This window comes from Macaca thibetana, chromosome 3 (assembly GCF_024542745.1).
Source record: "Macaca thibetana thibetana isolate TM-01 chromosome 3, ASM2454274v1, whole genome shotgun sequence".
Lineage (NCBI taxonomy): Eukaryota > Metazoa > Chordata > Mammalia > Primates > Cercopithecidae > Macaca > Macaca thibetana.
The window spans coordinates 87272680-87289976 of NC_065580.1; the positions used below are offsets into that span (position 1 = coordinate 87272680).

The following is a 17297-nucleotide window of genomic DNA, read 5'->3' on the forward strand; positions in this document are numbered from 1 at the left end:
AAGATAAAAGATGTTGGAGCAGAATCCCATGTAATGATCTTGGAGGACTAAATTATTTCATTGATAACTGACTATATGCCTTTGGCAGTCACTGCTAAGCAGCCTGTGTTGTCTTGCAATGCTATGTCCATTTAAGTAACAAGTCTAGTCATGTAGACAGAAAAGAAATTGCAATATAATAGATCATTTGGATCAGAAGTGTTTGTAAGAGTCACTAGGAAGCAGTAAGACTGAATTTAACTGTGTGCTGTCTGCTGGGAAGCTTCATGTTCAAAGTAAAATATAAAAATAAAAATAAAAAAATTAACTAACCAAAAAATACTTTGTACAATTTTTCTGTTTTGCACTCTCCCTTTTCTATTTTTTTCATTTCTGGCCTATCCCCATAAAAAGAGTAAGTGCAAGTATAACCTGAGCCACTTCTCTATTTAGTCCTCATCTTAATCTTTCAAATTGTGACCCACTGCATTGCCCCTTGTCATCTGGAAGCGGATATCAAACACAAAGTGCTAACCAGAATTCATTGTCTTATTGTTCAAAGCAGTCTTGGAAAAAAGGACATGGATGATTTTAAAAGGATTTATCAGTAATGAACAATATGGTTCAGAAACCTGTGATAATAGCCAATATATGCCCAGCTATGAGGCACAGAAACGTTTGCTATTGCCTGCCCCTGGGGGATCGTGTTAATCTCGGAGCTGGATCTCCAGCTCAAGCATCTTTATTAGTGTGACGCTAATCCACTGGAACTGAGCTCAAGAGAGGGCCTCAGAATGTGTTGCACAACAGCAGACGTGAGTCAGCGAGTAAACTGGCCCTTACAGTTTGTCTTCAGTTTAGAACCGGAAAGTTTCCTCTCCTTCAGAACCGGTTTGCCTCTGAATCACTTGGTGGTCAAGATTGTGCTGTTGGAGTACTCAGGGAGAGCCACCGAGAAATATATATTATTTGCCAGTTGATCTGGATTTATATAACTCATATCTCTTGGGGATTTAAGCAACACTTGAGCCATTTTGTGCCACACTCCTGATGGGGGAATAAAAATGGAGTCAACCTCATTTTCTGCTCCTCTTAGTAGTGAAATGCCTCCTGATGATTTCTCATCCTTAACTTTTCTTTGCTATTATGAAGGGGCTGACATCAAATAAGTGGTTAGCAATTTTGTAGAGCTGGGGAAAATTACTACTGAGGATATTTCAAGGTCCTTGTGATAGGCTGTTTTCTGAAGATATGTCTTCACTTTGAAACATTTCCTAGCAAAGCGAATGCTCCTGCATGCCAAGTTAGTACTGACAGTGTATTTCTTATTGCATTGTCGTTATTGCTTAGCAGTAAAATAGAAACGTCATGGCAGGACACATTATGTAATAGAACTCTAATCAGATTCTCTTTTCCTTTATGAAATACATCTCGCTTATGATATATTCTCCAAAGTAATTATGTTTTTTACTGTGGCTTGTGGAAATCTGAAAGGATGAAAATTTCTCCCGTGAGCAATTGGATTATGCTTTGCTAAATGAAACATTTAATAATCGAACTGGTCTTTCTGCACATTTTTAGAAAAATTGGATTACAATTAGCGAAAACAAGAGAGAGAAAAAAAGGTCAAACTGCAGGCATTCAGCATGACCATGCGCTCAGGTTTCTCCCTGAGACTTTAGCTCTGTAATAATGTTTTTTGTTGTTGTTGCTGGAGACAGAGTCATCTAGACTCTGTCATCTAGGCTGGAGTTCAGTGGCACAATCTCAGCTCACTGCAGCCTCTGCCTCCCGGATTCAAGCGATTCTTGTGCCTCAGCCTCCCAAGTAGCTGGAATTACAGGCGTGCCTGGCGTGCCTTCACTAATGTGTTTTTAACTAGTTACTGTAGTTCCCACAATAAGCAAGTTAGTTAACGTATAGGCATATTTGAGTGTCAGAATTAGGCCCATTTCTTCTCTGTGTCAGTACAGGGTTATTATGACTAACTCTTGAGTATCACAATTATGATTCACCAGCACAGTTTAAATTGGAGACCCCTAATTATATCCTTCTCACTTCAAGGGAGACTTGAACTGCCAAATGGAAATCCAAGGAAGCAATGGCATATTTTCATTCGAATTTTGTTAGTATTTCTGCTAGACTGTCCTCTAATAAAATACAAACTACATTTACTGTCCTTTCAGATGAAAAAGACTCTTTAGGTCCAATGTTGTCTTGTTTCTCAAGTTTCCATTAGTGTTCTTTCCATTTTCTTATATAGGAATTTTCTAGTCCTTTTGATGGGCAGTTTGTTTTAGCAGCTGGGAGCTTTTTTCAGCCTGCAAAACAATTATTAGTCGTATCGGTCCATCATAAGTTTTTAAGATTCCCAAGCTGTAAGTAATCATTTTGACCTACCACCCTTATTGCTCACTGTTGAAATATCCTTGGCTGTAGTATGCTATCTTCCTTTTTCTCTTTGCTGGTAATTCTTTTGGAATGGGAGGATGAAGATCCTTTTACAAACAAGTTTTCAAGTTGTGTCTTAAATTGAAAACAAAGTCCTCTGCTTGGATTCTTGGCATAGTCTGGGTTTTTCCTCATTTATCCATTTACATTTCCCAGTACCTCCATTTGTAATTTTCAAATCATCAAAATCTGTTCTACCACCTGAATCAACATCCAACCATGTTGTAGGGCCTTTGTGGGAATGACCTTATTTGATTTTGGAAACTGGTCACAAGACTTAATATAACAGCATGTAGTTGTTTTACTTCTACCATTCTGGTATCTCACGCTGCGTGACTCTGACTGGTACCGGGAATGCCATTCTTCTCTCGTTCTCATGCTGATGTGACTAGGGTTAACCACTTACAACCCAGCCCTTCTGTTAGACCACTTACAAGCAGTACAAACTAGGCAGTTGCTGTATGGTTTTAAAATGTAGCTTTTAATTGTGTCAAAGTTATGCATGCACATAGTATGGCTAGTTGTTGATTTTTCTGTTGGAGATATTAAATACACGTTTTCTACTATGGAAAATGATGATTCCGCTCTCTTTCATTGCTCACTTTTCCCCACCCCCATACTTCCTGTCCTTCTCTATTCTTTCATTGTATCATAGTTTCAGCTACACCAATGTTTAGGGTTTATATTTTTGTGACTTTGTACATGCTATTCACAGCTGAACTATGACATGACTGCATTTTTAAAAAAATAACATTATTTTGTTATCGCTCGATTTAATAAATGTAATTATCTCTTGAGTGGGGTGGGGCTTAGTTTTCTGTGCCTTAAAATTAGACAACTCTAACCTTTCCCTTTGTTGTATAAATCTCTTAATACAAAACACTTAAGGAAAAGCTTTAAATGTCCTTTCACCATTATCCACAAGAGTACTATTGCCTGTCTTGTTTTTCCCCTCTTGCCTGGGGTCTCATGACTTACTCTTCAGTTATTATCTATTTTTGAGGCCTTGGGTGTTTCAGTATATGTATGTTCATATTGCTCTTACCCTTGATTAGTAGTTGGGCTGGGCCAGGCACAGTGGCTCATGCCTGTAACCCCAATACTTTGGGAGACCAAGGCCGGTGGATCTTTTGAGGCCAAGAGTTTGAGACCAGCCTGTGCAACATGGCAAGATCCTGTCTGTACTGAAGATACAAATCTAGTACCTGTAGTCCCAGCCGCTTGGGAAACTGAAGCAGGAAAATCACATGACCCCAGGAGGTGGAGGTTACGGTGAGCCAAGATTGCGCCACTGCCCTCCAGCCTGGGTGACAGAGTGAGACTCTGTCTCAAAAAAAAAAAAAAAATGTTTTTCTTTTGGCTGAACATTGACAAGAACTCTGGGCTGGAAATACTTTTCCCTAAGAACTCTGAAGAAATGTCTTCTGTGTCTCGTATTTCTGTCGAGCAATTGAGTTGCTTGATACTTTTTACATACCACTTTTTTTTTTTTTTTTTTTTTTGCCCCGGAAACTTCAGATAATTGCTTTGTTCCCAGTATTCTGAAATCTCACAGTGATCAATGTACCTTATGTGAATCTACTTTCAATCTTTGTGCTGGGTTCCCAGACAGCCATGTACTTGGAAACAATCTTTCATTTCTATGAGGTTTATTGAGATTTTTCAAAAAATGTCCTTTCCTTTGTTTTCTCATTCTGTTAGATGAATTTTTTTTTTTTTTGGATATTTGACAGGTCTGCCCTTTTTCTACTCTTTTTGCTACTATTTTCTAGGTCTTTGACCTTTTTTCTAGTTTCTGAAAGATAATCTTAGCTTTCTCTTAATGCTTCCATTGAGTTGTTTACTTTTTCTATCATATTTTTTATTTCTAAGAACTCTTTATTTATGAAATATTTTTGTAATATTCTCTTCCCTCCCTCCCACTTCTGTTGCAGTATCTTTCACCACTAGAGATATCTATGATGCGATTTTTTCTTTTGAAGTTTTGGGTTTATCCTTTGCTCCTCTCTCCTCACATCCAGAGTTATTCTCCATGAGTGTAGGCAAAAAAGGTGATGTCCTTTGAGTTGAACTACAGACACTTTACCTTTAATCCACTAATTTTTTTCCACCAAATCTGACATGTAGTTTGTGATCTTCACTTCTTATCAACAGTGTATGATCCCTGCTTTGTTCAAGACCTGGCTCCAAGTCGACCTTCCACAAAGTTTTGCTAGAGTCTAGACCAAAACTCCTTCCAAACCCAAACTTCCAGTCACCACACCAAACTACTTCTGTAGGTTCATGTGTCCATTTCACTGTGACAGATCATTTATGCTTTTCATGTGTGCCTTTGTGATTGCTCTGTATTTGTCTTATCCACTTTGCTAAGGAAAAAAAGTTGTATCATATCTATATCCCTGTCAGTCCTCTGAAGCCCCACAAAATCAAAACCATTTTTATAATGATACCAATATATTATTCACATCTTTCACACATTCTCTCATAATTTTACAGAAGAGTTTTCTAGAGTTTAAAGATGTACGATCATTAAAGAGATTTGCAAGAGTATAAAGCAATACTGTCCTTCTCACTAATTTTTTTGTTAAATAAATACATAAGATGTTTTGTTTTAATTTCTTAAAATAAGTATCCATAGATTGAACCTCCATAAACAAAAACTCCCTTTGGAATGCTTGGGAATTAGGATTCCAAAGAGTTTTTGGATTAGGATCCAAAACTTTGGAATTAGAGTTCCAAAGTTTGGGATCCTAATTATAAATGTACATTTTAAGTGTCAAGAGATCATGAGACCTAAAAGTTTAGCACATGTGTCCTGAAGCTGTAGATATACATATATGGCTCATTGCATCTATTAAATATTTAAATACTCTGCAATAAATTCTTTTTTATTTATTTTTATTTTTTTGAGACGACATTTCACTCTTGTCCCCCAGGCTGGGGTGCAATGGCATGATCTCTGCTCACCGCAACCTCCACCTCCCGGGTTCAAGTGATTACCTCAGCCTCCCAAGTAACTGGGATTACAGGCACCCGCCACCATGCCCAGCTAATTTTTTATAGTTTTAATAGAGATGGGGTTTCATTGTTTTGGCAAGGCTGGTCTCGAATTCCTAACCTCAGGTGATCCACCCACCTTTGCCTCCCAAAGTGCTGAGATTACAGGCGTGAGCTAGCACACTTGGCCTGCAGTAACTTATTTTAAAAGAGACATCCCTCCTTATTCCCCTCCACCATCTTTATTTGTTTGTTTATATTTGTATATTCTCCTACATTCTTTGGCGATGCTCTGTGGATGTTTTTTCCTATCTTAGATAAAATAGAATTTAAGTTTTGATTGTTATACTCTCAGTATTTATTTATTTATTTGACTGTTATTTTGAATTGTTTTATTTTAGATGAAAAAGAGAAATTCGAACCCACAGTCTTCAGGGATACACTTGTCCAGGGGCTTAATGAGGCTGGTGATGACCTTGAAGCTGTAGCCAAATTTCTGGACTCTACAGGCTCAAGATTAGATTATCGTCGCTATGCAGACACACTCTTCGATATCCTGGTGGCTGGCAGTATGCTTGGTAAACCATGCATTATTGCTTCTTGTAGTATATTTATGTATTTTTAATTCTATTGAGGTATTTCCTTATAAGATAGAGTCTTTATAAGTTTATGTTTATTAGAGTGGATAGAAATACAAATGGAAGCCTATAATTTTTACCTGATTTATGATTTGGAATGGTATTAATGCGGATGTGAAGTAATGATTGGTTAATAGAGGCATAGGACGGAGGACTTTGGTTAACGTTACAATGAAGTCGGCCGCTTTGCTTTTCCTAAAAGCCACCTTTCTCATGTGTCCATAATCTGTCAGTGTTTCTGGAGGGGCCATAAAAGGGGTAATTTCTGCAAAAGACTGTAACTTAGTGTATAAATTTCCAAGGTTTAATTAATGACATTTCATCCATAAATAAAGCTTACAAGAAATATAGTTTAAACCTGGTTTTTGAAAAATCATTTAAATTGTAAGTATAGGTAGAAAAATTAAAGATAGAAGATTAGAAATTGTTAAAGATAGGTAAAAACAAAATAAAAGCTATACCTTTTAGAACAGAGGCATCAGGAAAGAAGGCTTCAGAATACTATTTAAGTTTATTAAGTAGATGATTCTAATATTTATTAAGTATAACAACCACCCATTTTTCCTCTCATAGTCATTTTTAGATCTGAGTTCTTATAGTTAGTTCCTGTGGTAGCTGTAAATCACTAGAGATGGTCGAATTTCCTAGGCCAGGAATTTTTAGTTTGCAAATGTGTGCAAGTGTTTCAGTTGTTAAAAAGACTTGAGAGGGGAGGGCAGGTATGTGTCTACTCTGCTATGCAAAGAACATGCAACATCATGAAAGATTGCCTTGCCCAAAGTGCCATCATTGTCTTTCCTTGAGAAAACACTGCTTAAGCCAGCCTACCTTGGCTTTGAAAAAGAATGTGCATACATTCCTCCATCTTGAGGTGGAACTGCCCATAAATTCCTTTTTCTTTGAGCTCTTATTTCAAGCAATCTGTTTGGTACGTGGCCCAATTGACTTCTAGGCCTTCTGTCATTCTGCATTGCTAGTTTTCACCACATAATGAATTAGTTTTGTTGTTCTTATTGTTATGAAGAGCTTACATTATGACTGTAGATAATTCAAGTATAACAGCTACCTATATTGAACTCAAATCCTATTACCCAAAAATAATCATTGTTAACATTTTGGTTATTTCCCTTCTAGAAATCTCTTTAGCAGCCGGGTGTGGTGGCTCACGCCTGTAATACCAACACTTTGGGAGGCTGAGGCGGGTGGATCACCTGAGGTCAGGAGTTCGAGACCAGCTTGGCCAACATGGTGAAACCCTGTCTCTATTAAAAAAAATACAAAAATTGACAGAACGTGGTGGCGGCTGCCTATAACAATCCCAGCTACTAGAGAGGCTGAGGCAGGAGAATCACTTGAACCCAGGAGGCAGAGGTTGCAGTGAGCTGAGATCGAGCCACTGCACTCCAACCTGGGTGACAGAGCAAGACCCTGTCTCAAAAAAAAAAAAAAAGGAACTATCTTTACCTCATAAACTTTGGAGAATGGATGATATTATGCAAATATGATATTATGCATGCTGATTTGTATTTATTCAGCAATATGTTGCTGCCTTGCACACCCATGAGTGTTATACTGGATGATTCTAAAAAGAATTAAAGCCAAACGGATGTTAAAGAATATTTAGAGGCCGGGGTGGTGGCTCACGCTTGTAATTCCAGCACTTTGGGAGGCTGAGGTGGGCAGATCACCTGAGTTCTGGAGTTCAAGACTAGCCTGACCAATGTGGAGAAGCCCCGTCTCTACTAAAAATACAAAATTAGCTGGACATGGTGGTGGGTGCCTATAATCCCAGCCTCTCAGGAGGCTGAGGCAGGAGAATTCCTTGAACCTGGGAGTCGGAGGCTGCAGTGAGCCTAGATCGCTCCATTGCATTCCAACCTAGGCGACAAGAGTGAAACTCTCAGGAAAAGAAAAAAAAAGAATATTTAGGCTGTTTGCAGTTGTTGCTATTATAAACAACAGTTATGAGTGTCTGTATGCACCTATCTTTGTGCTTTTACCTGATTACATCTTTATCTACTTAGCAACGGATTAATGGATTAAATAAAAGATGGAGACATTTTTATCTATATTTATCTCCATTTACCTAGCTGAGAGAGAAAAAGTCTTCAAAAGGAACATTATGTTTAATATTTTATCAAAAATTATGAGTTCCTATTTACATACACCTTTAACAATGTTAGCTACCTAATTTCATCAGTTTTCTAGATATCTGAAATTAGGTAAGTGATAAGTATTTTCATTTTAAAACTTTAATAGTGGAGTTGAATATTTCCTAACATATTATTGACTTTTAGTAGTTCATTAATTATGATATATTTTTATCAGAGTGATTTTCAGCGAGTTTTGGTTCTTGTCAAAGTCACGTGATTGTAGTAGTCGCTTATATGGACCCTTTTCAGACTGAGTGACCTCCAGGCAGCACTGTTGGCCCTTTTGTCATTCTTGAACTCTTTTATTTTCTTCCCTTACACGAGACCACTTAGACCTCCTCCTGACTCTCTGGATGCCACTTCTTACATTACTCCTGGCTTCCGTCGTTAACCACCTCCCCATATAAAATTATCTGTGTACTTTGTATTGAGTTTCTTAAAATTTCATTTACCATGATCAGCAGATTTATATCTGCAGCCCAGATTTCTTTCTTTTTTTTTTTTGCAGTTACAAGATTTAATAGAGTGAAAACAGAGCTCTCATACAAAGGGAGGGGACCCAAAGAGGGTAGCCGTTGCTGGCTCGAATGCCTGGGTTTATATCCCAATCATTGTCCCTTCTACTGTGCTCTCAGGCGATAGATGATTGGCTATTTCTTTATCTCCTGTTTTTGCCTAATTAGCATTTTACTGAGCTCTCTACTACCTGATTGGTCGGGTGTGAGCTAAATTTGCAAGCCCCGTGTTTAAAGGTGGATGCGGTCACCTTCCCAGCTAGGCTTAGGGATTCTTAGTTGGCCTAGGAAATCCAGCTAGTCCTGTCTCTCAGTCCCCACTCTCAACAGGAAAACCCAAGTGCTAATGGGGAGGTTGGCCGACGACTGCTCTAACTACTTCCTGCTGAACTGGGGTATAGTAGGTGTTGTGCAGTTGAGATTTCCTTGGGAGGGGTGCCTTCTATGTCATTAACATCAGAACATGAGCTAGCAGGCCGGTCCAGGGGTTCTTGGTAGATCTTAGTCATGGACTGCATCTGGGGCTCCATTTGTATTTAAGAACCATTTGTAGTTTTACAGCTTCGATTCTGGAAGAGACAGAATTAACAAGGAGGTTAAAGATACAGGGATTGAAATGTATGGACCGCAGTGCAGAGAATTATTTCTTTGGTACACTTCACAGGCCCTGACTATCTGCTTGATAGTTTTGAAAAGGCCTGGTCCAGTAAATAATAATTTGGCCATCTGATGGGTGCTATCAATGCCTAAGTGAAAGGTTTGGTGAAGGGTTTTAAGCAATTTCCATTGGTTAGTGCAGCCCAGATTTCACTTATTCACTCCATGTCTCTACATTCAAGAAGAACATAGGGCCAAATGTTTGGTATGACTTGCTTAGCATAAGCTGTACAACACCAGATGTCTGCTGAGTCTGGACACGTAATGTAAGGACTGAAGCCTGCTAGGTGCATTCTTCTTATATAAATACTTTGTTTAATTATTATGTAGAAATTTTCTTGACACTCACAATTTATCTTCTTCCATTGTTCTTTTGTTTTTGTTTTTGTTTTTTTTGATGTTGTCCAGGCTGGAGAGTTGGCTCACTGCAACTTCTGCCTCCTGGGATCAGGCAATTCTCTTGAGTAGCAGGGATTACAGGCATGTGTCAGCATGTCCAGCTAATTTTGTATTTTTAGTAGAGACGGGGTTTCCACCATGTTGACTAGGCTGGTCTCAAACTCCTGACCTCAGGTGATCTGTCCCAAAGTGCTGAGATTACAAGCATGGGCCACCACGCCCAGCCCCATTGTTCTTAAAACAGCAGCTATCTTGGTCTTTCAATATTACCTTGTGTATAGTAAATACAATAAATATATTAAGTTTACTTCTACCTTGAGAAAAACAGCAGGCACTCCAAAAACATTAGAAATGGCAAATAATACTTGGTCCTAATATCAGCAAAAATTTTAATGCAAGCTGTAGCAATATTATTAATATATAATAAGTGTTTTATTTCATTAAACAATGTAACTTTAAAAACATACCTCTCAAAAGTCTGTAGTTTCAATATCAAACTTCAGTTTTGTAATTTCTATCAAAAGCAATAGCAATAATTAGCCCAGAGGTTTTAGAAGATTATTATCTAAGTTTGTTCCATATCAGGGGAACCAGCCCCCAATATTTCAACGTAGGTTCTTTTCTATTTTCCCTAAGTGTTGGCTGGTCTGAGAAATAAAGAGAAAGAGTACAAAAGGAAGAAATTTTACAGCTGAGTCTCTGGGAGTGACATCACATGTTGGCCTGAGCCGCAAAACCAGCAAGTTTTTATTAGCGATTTTCAAAGGGGAGGGAGTGTACAAATAGGATGTGGATCACAGAGATCACATGCTTCAAAGGCAATAAAATATCACAAGGCAAATGGGGACAGAGCAAGATCACAAGGCCAGGGCGAACTTAGAATTACTGATGAAGGCCCATGTCCTGCTGGGCACACATTGTCATTGATAAACATCTTAACAGGAAACAGCGTTCGAGAGCAGACAACCAGTCTGACTAGAATTTCGCCAGGCTGGAATTTCCCAATCCTAACAAGCCTGGTGGCACTGCAGGAGACCAGGGCTTATTTCATCCCTTATCTACAACTGCATAAGACAGACACTCCCAGAGCGGCCATTTTAGAGACCTTCCCCTGGGAATGCATTCATTTTCCCAGGGTTATTCCTTGCTGAGAAAAGAATTCAGCAATATTTCTCCTATTCGCTTTCTGAAAGAAGAGAAATATGACTCTGTTCTGCCCGGCCCTGCAGGCAGTCTGACTTTATGGTTATCTCTCTTGTTTCCTGAAAATCACTGTTGTCCTGTTCTTTTCAAGGTGCCCAGATTTCATATTGTTCAAACACACATGCTTCACAAACAATTTGTGCAGATAACGCAATCATCACAGGGTCCTGAGGCGACATACATCCTCAGCTTACGAAGATGACGGGATTAAGAGATTAAAATAAAGACAGGCATGGGAAATTATAAGGGTATTGATTGGGGAAGTGATAAATTTCCATAAAATCTTCACAATTTATGTTCAGAGACTGCAGTAAAGACAGGCATAAGAAATTTTAAAAGTATTAATTTGGGGAACTAACAAATGTCCATGAAATCTTCACAATTTATGTTCTTCTGCCGTGGCTTCAGCCGGTCCCTCCATTCGGGTTCCCTGTCTTCCCGCAACAGTTCCAGATGGTTATATTCATTTAAAAGGGCTAATTAAATCTCATGCATAAATTAATTGAGTGAAAATAGACTCCTAAAGGGGCTGACTTCTCCAAAAACTAATTTACTTACTAAATCGTATGCTGAAGTCTGAAGCCCATAGAGGGGATGATAAGCTAAGGAAAGTATAACTCAATTGAATTCTCATTTGCCTATGTCTGCTAAAAAAGGTGACTATGGGTGGCCCTTTTAATCCAGAGATCTGAAATCACAAGTTAAATCAAGGTGATTATACACTAATACACAAACAAATAAAGGGAGTGGCTAATGAGTAGAGAGTGTTTGTCTTTTCAGCTTTGACCATTATTGTATCCTCGGTGCCTAGCACAGTAGCTGGTGTAAGTATATACACTACAAACATTTGTTGTGTATATGAAAGATATTAAGCTAACTGCTCAAACCTTCTACCTTAATTACAAACAGAAATTAGAAACCTTCTACCTAAATTAGAAAACAGAAATTCCTAATGTTGTCATTCTGCTCTTCTAATCAACTAATGCTTCTAATGGCTACCACTGAAACTTGTAGGAGGACCCTTTGAATATGGAAAGTTAATTGAAGAAAAAGGCATCTAATCTATTGAGTCCATGGGGAAAAAAAATGAGAGAGAATAAAATAATTTCTTCTAGCCAACATAGCTGCTGGGTGATTAAATTCAAATAGCGAGCATCAGAGTCCATGCTGTTCAACCAGTCATGGATAACTGGGTTAGCGAAGGAGGAAGCAATTGTAATAGCTACTCAAGTAGAAAGCAAAAAGATCTATGAGTCAGGTCTGGTCCGTTCTGTAGTTGGTGATATCTAGGTAGAGTATCCACAAAATACTTGCAAAATGTTAGCAAGCCTGAAGAAACAACTATGTCCTGGAGTGGGAAGTATCTGGAGTTGCATTGAGAATAATGAAATTAAATTTACTGAATAAAGGTTGTTCTTTGCTTCCATGATTAAGAATATACTTTGGAAAGAACCAGACTTATAGTGATAGAATGTAGTGAAGTTGAGGATGTGGAACTAAAATGAAGTACACTATGGTGGGAGCATGAAATGAAACAACTAATTTATATTATATTGGAAACATGAAGTATACAAGGCCAAGTACAGTGGCTTAAGCCTGTAATCCCAGCGCTTTGGGAGGCTGAGGTGGGCGGATCACAAGGTCAGGAGTTCGAAACCAGCCTGACCAACATGGTGAAATCCCGTATCTACTAATACTATAAAAATTAGTTGGGCATGGTGGTGCATGCCTGTAATCCCAGCTACTCAGGAGGCTGAGGCAGGAGAATTGCTTGAACCCGGGAGGTGGAGGTTGCAGTGAGCCAAGATTGTGCCACTGCACTCCAGCCTGGATGACAGAGCAAGACTCCATCTCAAAGAAAAGGAAAAAATATACAGCAACATGTGTACATCTATGTGTGTCATTCTTTGACATTTTATGTGACTCTTAGATTTTACATCTACTTTCATTATTTTCTTTCATTTGCCAGAATTGATCTGTTCTGTAAATGCTGTTCTCAATTTCAGTATTATCCTAACTATAATTACCTTTCTCTTTTCAGCCCCTGGAGGAACACGCATAGATGATGGTGACAAGACCAAGATGACCAACCACTGTGTGTTTTCAGCAAATGAAGATCATGAAACCATCCGAAACTATGCTCAGGTAGAGCCTATTTGAGAGATTGCCCTTGAGTCAGAAGGGAAGCATTTGAAGAGGATTGAGGAAAACTCTATAGAAGCTCTACAGCCCACCCACTTTTTAAATAGGAATCTTAGAAAAAGCCTTTAAACATATGAAAATAATGGGCATTAAAACTATAAAAATAGGCCTAGCAGAGTGGCTTGAGCCTATAATCCCAGCACTTTGGCCATGGTGGGTGGATCACTTGAGGTCAGGAGTTTGTGACCAGCCTGGCCAACATGGTGAAACCCCATCTCTACTAAAAAATACAAAAATTAGCTGGGTGTGGTGGTGGGTGCCTGTAATCCCAGCTACTTGGGAGGCTGAGGCAGGAGAATCACTTGAACCCAGAAGACAGAGGTTACAGTGAGCCGAGATCGTGCCACTGCTCAACCTGGATGACAGAGTGGGACTCCATCTCAAAACAAAACAAAAAGAACTGCAATAATATAATGCTTTTTCTTTTCTTTCTTTCTTTTTTTTTTTTTTTTTTGTTAATCTCTCATGGGAATTTATTCTTGGATCAGGAGAATTTGTTTTTCTTGTATACATGTTAAAGAATATGTGAGTATTAGTGTAAATTGGAAATAAAATTTATGGGATTTTAATGTAATTTATTTCTTTTGCTTATCGTGTGTTAATTCCCTGCCTGGGTCATTCTTTCCCCATAAAGGGCAATTATTATTTTTACTCTTGGACTCCATCTTGATTACATTAGGAAACGAATACCCAAGAGTTGTAAGTAGGAGTATAGCTTGTGTGTAGGAGAAAAAGGAACTAGATTAAGAAATCATTTCCACAGTTATTAAAATAACCAATATTTACAAAATCCCCATTTAAAAACATCATTCCACTTAAGACTGTCTAGATCCTAATACAGTTGCCAACTCTGCTTCACAGTTCTAACACAACCATAGGGGCCAGTCATCCTTTATTGCCAGTAAATTATAACATTTTTTGCTCATCTGCTAGAAACATGTTTGTTGTTTACCTAGAGTAGAATCTGTCCTGCACTTTGCTCTCCTCCCCATCACATCATTATCTAAGTGGTTATATCTTTATAATGAATGAATTTGTTTTATCTTACATGTACATTTTGATCGTATTTGTTCCCCTAGGTCATGGTAGCATCTTTGAAATGCTTATAGTTTTTATATTACAGTGTGAGCCTGTTTAACTATACACTTTTTTTATTGTAGATCTATGGTGTCATTACAGTGAGTTTCTATACCCTCCTTCTGTGTCTTTTTGGTTGACCTAATATTTAATGGTTCTGTTTCATGTTTAGGTCTTCAATAAACTCATCAGGAGATATAAGTATTTGGAGAAGGCATTTGAAGATGAAATGAAAAAGGTAAAAATTCAAATATAATGCCTATCTGTTTTATAGTAATGAAATGGAGGTGGATAAAAATTTTATAAGTGGCCGGGTACGGTGGCTCACATCTGTAATCCTAGCATTTTAGGAGGCCGAGATGGGTGGATCACAAGGTCAGGAGTTCAAGACCAGCCTGATCAAGATGCTGAAATCCCGTCTCTATTAAAAACACAAAAATTACCCAGGCGTGGTGGCCTATAATCCCAGCTAATCGGGAGGCTGAGGCAGGAGAATCGCTTGAACCCAGGCGGCAGAGGCTTCAGTGAGCCAAGATTGCTCCACTGCACTCCAGCCTGGGCGACAGAGCAAGACTCCATCTCAGAAAAAATAATAATAAAATAAAATAAAATTTTACATGTACAATGATATTCCAAAAGTGCCATACATGTGGTAACATTTAGTGAGTTTTTAATAAATGTTTGGTAAATAAATGAGTATGAAAGATCATTAGCTAATAGCTATAGGAAGAAATATGTGATTATTCTGGACTTTTTCCGTTAATATTTAATGTAAGACAGTGTGCTTTGTTCAGTAAGAATAGTTTTATGGGATATAATCTCTGACCGTGCAGAGGTTAAAATGAAAACTAGAATCAAGATAAAGTGGTTTAAGTAGTTAAAGCCTATGAAAGAACATAGCACAGCAGCTAATGTTCAGCAAAATTCTTTAATTCTATGCAGTTTAGCAAAGGGAATGGAAGCACCTCTTTGGAGATAGAGTGTATGGGTGTAAATCTCAGTAGTCTTTCTCATCAGTGAAATAGCTGTAGTAAGAGGATATACCTTATGGTTGCTGTGGGAATATATGAAATAACATATAAGGAGCTCAGTGTAGTAATTGGTCTCTAGTCAAATCAACAGTAGCATCTCCTTAAAGATGTCCTCTTTAGAGTAATTGCACGTTCCCTCTTCCAGTTTGTAACTCCTGTATTTATATATAGCACCCACTACCTTTACCTGTTTCAGATTTGTTCGTTACTTTGTCATTGCTTCCAGTTTTAGATATCTATCTAAAAGTAAAACACCAAGTGAAAAAAGTAACCATAACATATACTTACTTCTTCCCTACTTACTTACTCTCCCCACTCCTCCCCACACTAACTGCCCCCCACCCCACCCAGTTTAAAGTAGTTCCGTGTATAATATTGAAGAGCAAGTTGACAATAGTCATTAAAAGAAATGTTTCTTATATAACCCATGCCCCGGCCTTCATGGATTTATAAGAATCCATTAGCATGGATATATAAAGCTATATGTATAAAGATGTCACCACAGTATTGAAAAATAGCCTAAATGTTCATTGGTAGGAGATGAAGACTGGTTAATTAATTTACAATCTATACAGTGGAATACTATGCAGTCTTTTATACATGTAGGCATAACTACATGTATTAATAAGGGAAAATGCCCATGACAAATTAAATGGAAATGCGAGGTGCAAAGCAACCATTTGGTAGCAGTTTGACCTGGGGCAGGCAAATTACTTAATATCTTTGTACCTTAGTATTCTTTTCTGTAATTGGAGATGGAGCCTGTTGTACTTATTAATACACATAAAGTGATCAGAAGAGTTGTCTGGCCCACTCCACAAGTTTTAGCTATCATTAGTATGTAATGCAGTGAAAAACAATATGTGTGTATACATGTAATTATGTTTTAATGTTGATTAATATAATTGAGCAATGTGGTTATTATTTTTATGATGACCTAATTTTTGTGCCATTTCTATGTGATTAAGTATATTTTAAATGAATCTGGTCATATGCGTGAACTTGAAGAAGTGGTGTTAAAATTTTATTTTAGAGGCTATTTTTTATTATTCTCATTTAAATGTTATTTTTATAATGGAGAAAAAGGACAAATTGACATGAACTGTCTATACTTATGTTAGTTCTTTCATTCTTCCCCATTCTTGATGCTCCTTGGAGCTTAAGCCTTTGAAACCCTCATTCCCTCACTCCCTGGCACTTACTTAGATGTTAACTTCTTTTTAATTTGTTGAGAATTTAATAGGTATACATTGAGAGGCGAATGGACTGGTTTGGTTCCAGTTCTGCCACTTTCACATAATGTAAATAGTCTATAATGTAATAATCCTTAAATTATTGGGGAATAGTAAGTCAATATTTTCTTACCCCCTATGCAGCTAGTGGAATAATCACGTCATCAGGATGGAGACACTTAAGTCTCTATCAATGCCAGTGAATTTTGCATTGGCACAAAATAATGGAAAATCAGCAAGGCTCCTGTAGTGATAGTGGCCCCTGAGGAATTTCCATGGAAAGCCTAATAACTGGTGAAATGGAGAAAGTAACAGTAGAATGTAGTCAAAGCAGAGGAGAGTTAAGAGAGAGAAGGACATCCCACAGGGCTGACTACTATAGGAAAATATAATATAGGAAGTGGGTTTTTTGTTTTGTTTGCTTTGAGCTTACATTCATATTTTTCTAGGGTTGCTACTTTTTCAGTTCCCTGCCTCGGGGGCAAGAGAATCTAAAAGTGTACCCAAAAAACATCAAGAACCTAGAAAACCCCTTTCTCCCTGAACAGTCTTGTTTTGAAGACTGTTGTATTCTGTGAGCTCAGAAAAGTATATATTAAATGTCAAAAGCTTAACTTCGACTCTTTCCTGGTTTTTTGTTTTGTGGGGCTTTTTATTTGTTTCTGTTTTTGCCGTAAAAATTCTATTCAGAGAAAACGGGCATATGTAGCAGGGGAAGAGGTAGTCACCCAAAGAAGTGGAAAAACTTGAAAAACAATACATT

At 37.9% G+C, this 17297-nt stretch overlaps 1 protein-coding gene across 5 annotated transcripts in view; it reads left to right on the forward strand.

Annotated features, from left to right (window-relative positions):
* The window catches only part of BZW2 (basic leucine zipper and W2 domains 2), a 59269-nt gene that overhangs the window by 20982 nt on the left and 20990 nt on the right, over positions 1–17297 (forward strand). For all 5 annotated transcript variants that reach the window (XM_050785379.1, XM_050785375.1, XM_050785376.1 and 2 more), the window contains exons 3-5: positions 5829–6005; positions 13034–13137; positions 14444–14509. In XM_050785379.1, coding sequence (XP_050641336.1) covers positions 5829–6005; positions 13034–13137; positions 14444–14509 — 347 coding nt within the window. The remainder of the gene's footprint in view (positions 1–5828; positions 6006–13033; positions 13138–14443; positions 14510–17297) is intronic.